Source organism: Epinephelus fuscoguttatus, linkage group LG7, assembly GCF_011397635.1.
Source record: "Epinephelus fuscoguttatus linkage group LG7, E.fuscoguttatus.final_Chr_v1".
NCBI classification, from domain to species: Eukaryota; Metazoa; Chordata; class Actinopteri; order Perciformes; family Serranidae; genus Epinephelus; species Epinephelus fuscoguttatus.
This window is the reverse complement of record NC_064758.1, coordinates 23845610-23854200: the sequence shown is the minus strand read 5'-3', so window position 1 is coordinate 23854200 and position 8591 is coordinate 23845610. Positions and strand designations below refer to the sequence as shown.

The 8591-nt window shown below is 41.4% G+C and overlaps 1 protein-coding gene across 4 annotated transcripts; it reads right to left on the bottom strand.

Moving 5' to 3' along the window:
• Window positions 1–1147: 1147 nt before the first annotated feature.
• On the bottom strand, window positions 1148–8509 carry ikzf4 (IKAROS family zinc finger 4). 4 transcript variants are annotated; one of them, XM_049582065.1, is made up of 8 exons: window positions 8358–8509; window positions 6488–6542; window positions 6282–6389; window positions 5869–6171; window positions 5603–5770; window positions 4701–4853; window positions 4473–4607; window positions 1148–4194 (listed from the first exon to the last, which is right to left on the bottom strand). In XM_049582065.1, exons 1-8 carry the CDS (start codon window positions 8502–8504, stop codon window positions 3374–3376), a joined length of 1890 nt encoding a protein of 629 aa, XP_049438022.1. In that variant the 5' UTR covers window positions 8505–8509; the 3' UTR covers window positions 1148–3373. The 4 variants fall into 4 exon arrangements, with proteins under 4 accessions (XP_049438022.1, XP_049438025.1, XP_049438023.1 ...); XM_049582068.1 differs by having other exon boundaries at window positions 6660–8436; XM_049582066.1 differs by having other exon boundaries at window positions 8321–8436.
• Between the last annotated feature and the right edge of the window lie 82 nt (window positions 8510–8591).

Below are 8591 nucleotides of genomic sequence, written 5' to 3'. Positions count from 1 at the left end.
TTTTTGTACTCCTGAACGTTGTCATTCACTGTAGGTGTTTTGTTTATGCACTTTTTGAAGAATTGCGCCTGGAATTTGTATGTAGGAGCAGCCAAGGCAGATTTTCCACTGCAGAGGGGAAAAAGGTCAAAACTAACCTTGAACAGACAAAACAGAAGTATGTCACATAGACTGAAAGGTCACATGAAGAGAGAGCAGTCTAAGATTAGCCCTATTCACTGTTAACACTTTAACTACCTCTAGTTAAATTTGTTTCTATGGAAGAAATACATTGCTAACTTGTAACTTTGGAGTTTTGACTTTCAGTACACAGTGTAAAATATCCTAAATATTATTTGCCTACACATCTGCACCTCCCTACCTATACAAATATTTTAATGTAGTAACAAACAGCCACTCCCACAACACTACAGACAGTCTAACATGTATTCCTATAAGATTAGAATAAAACTTCTTTTGGAAAATACTTTTTATACACAGCCACATATCACTGGAACAAACTGCCTGTCTGTCTTAAACCCAGTTGAGAGGAATTTTGAATCGGAGCTCAAGAAATGGCTGTCGATTAATTTGTAGGTATATAAATGCCAGATGCTTTTGTCTGTTTTTTTGGGTTTTTTTTTAAATTTAATGTCATTCTTGTCTGACACTTTCCTTTTCAGTCGCCATCTTGTACTGCAATAGACGACAACAGACAAAAGAAACCGTTATGCTTTTTTGTGTATTTGAATCCTCGACAGTTTTAAATATCTTACATATAGAGCACGTCACTATGGTTTTAAATCTGGTCAAACAAATGTATATGAAGCATATGTTTTTACTTTTTAATATTGAGGCTACAAGATAAATATGCGTTTTCTGTGACACCAATTTAACATTTATTGTTTTTAAGATATAACATTTTTAAAACAAGGAAAATTTAAACAATAAGGTTGAAAAATGCAAGACAAAATAAATTATTTGGCTTCCAAAATACATACTTGGGAGTCCAGCCCCAGAAAGCGTTAAATAACAGTGGAATATTTGCTCCAGCTGTTACAATTATATTCTAAAAACTCCAGGGATTCATATAGGCAGGTCGAATGCTATATGACAATATCAGCGTGTCTGTTATTGTTAGCTAAATATCCCATACATATTACAGGCAATTCTTTACACCCTAATATGGACTGACGGACACAGCTGTTTAAATCAAAATGAAATTCTTGGTTGCAGTTAGCACAGTTAAAGGAATAGTGTCTGATCTGTATATCTATAAAGTAATGTCCTCGCAAAGCCTCTATGATGCGTAATTTGAAATTTTTCTCAGATATCTAGTCTTCTCTTTTTTGCATTGTCACAAAGGAGACTGAGAGAAGCTTAATGACAAACTCTTAATGTATTTCAAGTGAAGCACAAAGTTGTGGACGCCATCATAGTCGAACCACAGAAAATCACTTCTACAATAAACTCAACTTTATTGACAGTAAAAAGTTTTGAGAATATCGAGGGGCACGCATCTGTAACTGCAAGAACATCTCGGAAAGCAACATGACTTGTTGAAATAATGAGGCAGTTGTACATCTTTAACTTTGAGGTAAAGTGTTTTGTCATGTTACATCATTCACAAAATATCGTATAACATTGAAAAGTCCACACGAGGAGACAAAAACCCATGCCTCATTTTCACTTCTTGAAATTACTTCACATTTTCAAAAAAAAGAAAAAAGAAAAAAGTAACAATTCAGGGAAAAAGCAGAAAATGACAAGCACACATGCTATATTCCATTCACACACATTTCTCTACTTATCAAACCAAGTGCATTTTTAGATTTACTTTTTTTCTCAAACAGTTTCAAGTATATTTTTGCCTGCGATCGAAAGAAATTAAGTTAAACTATGAAGCAGCAAACCCACAATAACAAGTAAGAATACTGAGTTTGGTCTCATTCATGTTCCCAATATTAACATTATCAGATAACTCACCATACTGTAGCAATAAGGTATTTGGGTGCTATAAAGAAGCAGGAGGTAACATTTCATGGACTTGAGGAATATGCTGGATAAGATTTGGAATATAGCTGATTAAATACACCAAGGCTGAAACAAACAACACTAAATAGATAATCACAAGTGATAACTCAACAGATCCAAACTGATTCGTTAATTAATCTTTTAAATAATTAATTTGTTAATCCACTTACATGATGCAAATTGTTTAAAATCCCAGCCTCGACTGCTGAGTGCAAAACCACAAAAGAATCGTCATAGTCGAACTGATATTTAATTCTCAGTCACACATTGCAGCAAACTTGAGTGTAGACCACAAAACCAGTGCAACGCTGTGGGATTCTGTAGAAGGCCGGCTCCGTTTAAAAATACACTGGTGTTGCAAATTAGATGATTATTGTGAGTATTATGCGATTTATCAGTGCAGTAGAACAATCACAGAAAAAAAAACAACTTGTAAAGCCATCAAGTGCTTCAGCAATGATGTTCATATATAAGCAAGGAACCTAAAAGTGCAATCCTGTATAGGTATAGCACCCCAGGCCATCTTAGTCAGGGTCTTACTGTACACTACGTGGCTCGTGGTCTGATCTGCACCAGTATTCTAAGGCTCACTTTAAAATCCAAAAATCTATTTTACATACGAGCCCTAAAGGCCCCTGAACGTTTTCAAGTTCTTTTCCCTCGTGACTTTGCTTTGTCCTGATAGTCTCGCCGTGCAGCCGCAAAATATTCTCTCCCCTCTGAGGTGACTTCACACATGCTGTAAACAATGTATTCCTACAGCAGCGTACAGCCGCTGTAGGAGTTAAGGCAATCCATTTCTGTGCTTCGTCTGTGACAAAAGCTGATCCCAAACCCAGAGGCACAAAGCTCTCAGTGCATATTAAGCTTACCTGACACACGACACAAAGTACCCTCCTCAACCACAAAAACAAAGCTCTTAGTGCATACCGAATAGAATTCTTAAAATGTACATGCCATGCTTTCCTTTAACTGCCTACGCACATGAACTCTCAAAAGTGCTAACTAAATCACTTAGCAAAAGATGGCTAGTCAAGATTTTTGAGCACCAGATCCCCTCCAGTTTTTTTTTTTTTTTTTAGTTAAGAGGAAACCCCCAAAGAAGGCACTTTTGAAGCAGAACCAGTAGTTCTGCCAGATGATTTGATATGGGAGTGCAATCAATCATAGAATATATTTTGCCTCCTCTAAACTTTAAATGGTGCGGTGAAAAGATTCTTCACTCGCATCTGCTTTAGTTTGATAAATATTCTCACGTTAAAATCACAAATCCTTTTACTTACACTAGGGATTTAAAGCAACTGATCTGGTGCAGAACAAACAGGAGCCTACATCTTTAGAGAGCAGCGGTCACCTTTTCTCAGCCCACCTGATGCTCTCCACGGCTGATGTGAGACGAGAACTCGTAGCGGTCCTGGCTGCGGTGGCCACAGATGTTGCACTCGAAGGGTTGGTGAAAGCCGTGGCAACCCATGTGGATGGTGAACATGACATGGTCCAGGAAGAGGATACGACAGTGCCGGCAGTGGAAGCTGCGCACAGGCCGGCTGTCCCTGTCTAACACCTGCACAGTCTCCATGGAAGAAAGGGGCGAGACAGGGCTCCTCTTTGCGATCATGGGGGGTACAGGACACGCTCTCTCCCACTCTGGGTCCGAGTCTTTGGCCTGGCTGGGGCTGGAAGTGGGATGGCTGCGGGGCAGTGCTGGGGTTTGATAGTGGAGGTGGTGGTTGTTGGAGGTACTTGTCGGGGCTGTAGCCCTTGTGCTCTGCTCTTCTGCTGTGCTCTCTGTGTCTGTAGAGTCAGGGCAGCCATTGGGTGAGGTGGTGTGGCTATGGGCTGAGCGCTGGTCATCGCGGCCTTCACCTGCCTCCCGCCCAGCCAGGCCAAGAGACACCGCTGCCAGCCCACCTCCACCATGGGCTCGGGGGCCCTGAGGAGTCACGTTGCTTTTGATGGAGCCCATAACCGTGCGTAGCTCCGACAGGAAGGCAGGATGGAGCTGAGACAGTGCAGGTGGCTCATGGTTCTCCCCTTTAGCCCTGCTGCGTTGGAAATGTGAACCGGCCAAACCAGCAGAGTCTCCAGCAGGCTGAGAGCTCATGAGGTCCCCGTCCTTCTCAGAGCCAGAGGACAATTCATAAGGTGCTTCAGGTAGGTCGAGGCTCATGTGCTTTTCACCTATTAAAAAAAGACATCAGTAGACATCAGTATTAAGCAAACATTGAGATGGAGGGTCCCCACATCTGGCCCATTGTCACAGAGCAACATCGACAAAGTGTCACCAAACTGGCAACAGCAAGTTGACATTTGGCTGACTGTACTTAATCAGCCCATTATAAGCTAAAAATATATTGTTATTACCGTATAATTTAAATTAATAAATAAAGTGTGCATGTGTAATAGGTTTTACATATATATATATTTACACATGGATTGTGTCATTAAAAAAAACTCACCCAGAAACTTCTGTGGCGTTGACCTCTTGCGTTTGGTGGTGATGCTGATAGCCAGTCTATCCACAAACTGGATTTTTTCACTGGATGGCTGCAGCACAGGTTTAGTAACTGTCTCCATATTTACTGACTCTTCACCTGCAAACAGTCATCAATATAACACACTTGCATTACTCAGTCTGTTTGCATTTACAGTCATGCAGCAACTTAGTGAGTTTCATGTTGTGTTACCCTGTGCCGTCTGTGCGTTGACTGTTGTCTGGTGGTCCAGACTCTTCAGGTAACTATGGCAGCGCTCTAGATGCTCGTCGAGTGTGCTTTGTTGTTTGTAGCTGCGACTACAGTAGCTACACTTGAACGGCTTTCCCACCGTTGGAGAAGAAGCTGCAATTAAGAGAAAAAATATTAAATTGATTTCTTCTGCGATGGACAAAATGACCAAAATGTCACTCTAGATGATGGATACTGTTGATCTAATGTAATTTGCTAGTCATGTAAACTACTATACTGGTGTTGTATATTAATATGTTTGTGGGAGGGGATTTTTATAAAGAATAAATTATTATTGGCTAGGTTTGAGAGAATGGATTTCCCCATTGATTGGCAATTCCTGAAATTTTTCTACGCTGCTCGCCAATGACGACAGAAAAATGCCCAGCCTTCCACCGCAACATTTCCTCTTACTAAGCCATCGGAAAGACTGACGTCAATTCGCCGAAATCCAGATTGAAAAGAATCTTTTCTTCGAAAATGAACCTCTTGAGACCCGCGGCCAAGACCTACTGTACCAAGACTGTAAAAGTCAACACCTGTTGAATGTGTGTTCACAATCTGAAGCGCCAACAGGATTTCCTGTTTTGCTCAGACTGTTAAATGTCATATTTTGTCATGTGTTTTACAGTAGATTCTGGTGAGAACCTACTTCCTCTGAGTTTCACAGAAGGGGGCCGTTCTAATGAATCCCCACTTCTGCCGCTTACCGTTGATTCAAACATCATACCTCATCATAACAAGGAATAGTATTGTTATTTAACAACCGCATCCATCAGATTCAATAGCTGAATAAGCACATTTTTGAAAAATATATCAACAATTAGATACTGTTGTATTACACTTAAAACACACTCACTTACCTGCATGTGTGCGTAAATGTCCAGCCAAGGCATCTCTCCGGCGACAAGCATAGTTGCAAACAGGACATTTGAAAGGCTTCTCTCCCGAATGCAACTTGATGTGGCGCAACAAGTTCCCCTTCTGGGTGAAGGAAGCTCCACACTGATTACACTGGAACGGCCTCTCACCTATGAGCATATGGATGAACAAAGAACTTCCTTTATTTAATAACATTTAGTGTAATACGTAAAACACTGTTGTCACTGCCTTGCTGGCTTGTTCTCACCTGTGTGGCTACGCTTGTGCACCATTAGCACGTTGGGTCCAATGCAGATCATCCCACACACTTCACACTGGAGCTTCCCATTGGGCAGCCGGATAGGTCCTGGTGAAGCAGCATTTGGACTGGCCATCTCATTGTAAACGCTCCCTCTGTCTCTTCCAGCCCCAGCGTACTCTGCACTCCCTTCTTCCATGGGGTCCCCTCTGTCATCCCTCGTGCTATCGTCCCTCACAGCCTCTCTGTTCTCTGGCTGTGGAGCACCTGGTGACTCATCATCGCTGCACAGCTCAACCTTGATGGAGTTTGCTGTGTGGAGAGAGGGTGAGGCAAAAACACATTTGCTTTCATACATAATGTTAATGACGAATTCTACACAGATAAAACAGGCACAATGAAACAAGGGAAGGATAACTGACCACTAAGGGAGCGGTGTGGTGACGACTGCTGACTGTTTGGAGATCTCGCCGAAGGGCCCTGCAACCCGCCATAAAAATCCTGTTCGGTTGATGACTCTCCTCCATTACCTGAAACACAAATATGCCCATGTTATTAAAGTAAACATTAAAGTCTGGAGACTGCACACACAAATGTATAGTAGTTTCTTCCTTTTCAGGAAACTTACCTTGTGCATATGAGCGTCCATTGCAGTCATCAGCATTCATTCTCTCACCAGATGCCTACAGAAATGTCATTTAAAAACACATTTCCAATTACTTTTCCCCCACTCATAATAAAAATATCTTAGTCACATTAACACAAACACATTTGTCACTGACCACAGAAAATATACTTACCAGCTGTTTGTTGTGACAAGGATAAGGCTAGGAAACAGCTTTAAGCTCTCACTTCCAAGTGTCTAATAATAAGTTCACTGTAATAAACTAATTTAGTAAACCTGGGCTCTGCCCTGCTATTTCTGTATCATGTAGATTCTTCTGCAACATGGCCAGCAAATGAATATGAGAAGCCCTGCATTTATAGAAGCCAAATGGCCAAGAGTGTTGGAGGAGGAGTTAAAACGCCTGGGGGTGGACAAAATAGCTGGAACACCTTACACTACTGATGTTATCTCAACAAAATTCAACACTGGTCCTCTGTGCTTTTTATATATATTTATAGAATATTTATATACACACATATTCTTTAAAATATGTGTGTTCATAATGATCCTGCCTATGTTTTGCTTTTATTTGTATAGATTTGTTATCCTTGTTCCCAGCTGTCATGTCTATTTATGTACACATAGTACTTCCCCAATAAAATTGATTCTGATGTACTAAGATGTTGACATCAAACTTTATTTAATCCCAAGGGGGAAATTTAACATTAGAGAAAGAACATGAGGATGACCAGAGAGGTAGAGAGGAAATGATGCAGAAGAAAAAGATCCAAGCTATAAAGCTATATGTAGGCCTAGTACGTTACCTTAATTATTAGCAGTTTTCTGATAATCTAAATGTATATTATATATACATTGATAATATATACAGTTATAATATTTTATAAATTCATAATCTGGCAATGTTGAATTTTGATGAGGTTAAGTTTGTGGGTTATATTTATTTGCTGTTATTATTTATTGTTTCTGTTTTTTTGTCCACCCCCTCTGTATACGTGCAATAGGCCAATAATATTTCACTGTAGGTGACATGGTGCAGCAGACAGTTAAGTGCAAAGAGGTATGCAGACTACACCAATTTCCAACACGGGCAGTGCTAAGTTAACAGACAGATAACATGTTGATTTCATGTGAGCAGAGTTAAGGTGATTCCCCATTTAATGTCATGTTTATAGAGAAAAGAGAGACACAATAATACCCAGATGTACAATGCTGCACCTTTTGCTCAAATGGATGACAACAACAATGGACAGAGGAGACTGTGGAGCGAGCTGGGGGGGTGGGGGGGCGGAGACAACACATCGCAGGGAAAATTAATATCCTGGCATTGGCCGCGCATGGGGAGCAACAGGCACTGATGCAGCCGGGAGACGCACCAGTCACACCAGGGCACGGCGATTAAAAAAAATAATAATAAAAAGAGGGGGACGCGCACCAGCGCCGACCCTTTCCTGACAATCCTTTCTGGGCGACTGACTGTGCAGTAAAACATATTGCGTTACATTTTCAAATAACTATCATGCTTCTCCATGTATGCGCGGCTACTAGTTTTAGCTGCTCGGTGCTGCTTTGGTCCGTTATGACACCAGTCAGCTCATGGACGGTCGAGACAGCGGCGAGACACCACGGCAATTTGTTGCAGGAGTTGCCACAGTCCAAATTGTCCGCATGAACGCAGCTGTCATCCGACATCGAGCACGTCAAACTGGCCACGGCTATACAATGTTTCTCATGAGCCGTTGCTATGGCACCCGACCACACGACAAATGGCATTCACCCTACCAACTACTCAAAAACATGCCGTACTCCCAAATTAAAACCGATGGATGGTCTTACCAAGCGCCGCGGTGAAGTCCACAAGCCTCCTCCTTACCTGGCGACCGATCGGTGTTTTCCCTTTTAATTGTCTGGATAGCTGTTTGTTTTCCCAAGCGACGACAGCATCTCCGGGATTTTTTTTTTTTTTTTTTTTTTTTTTTTTTTTTTTTACCTGGGAATCCCAAAGAACTTCCGGGCCCATGCTGGGATACAGACCGAATAATTGTACAACAGAGCTCTTGATTCAGTGATTGTCGAATGCATCGATGCATGTCAGCTGCGGGTACAG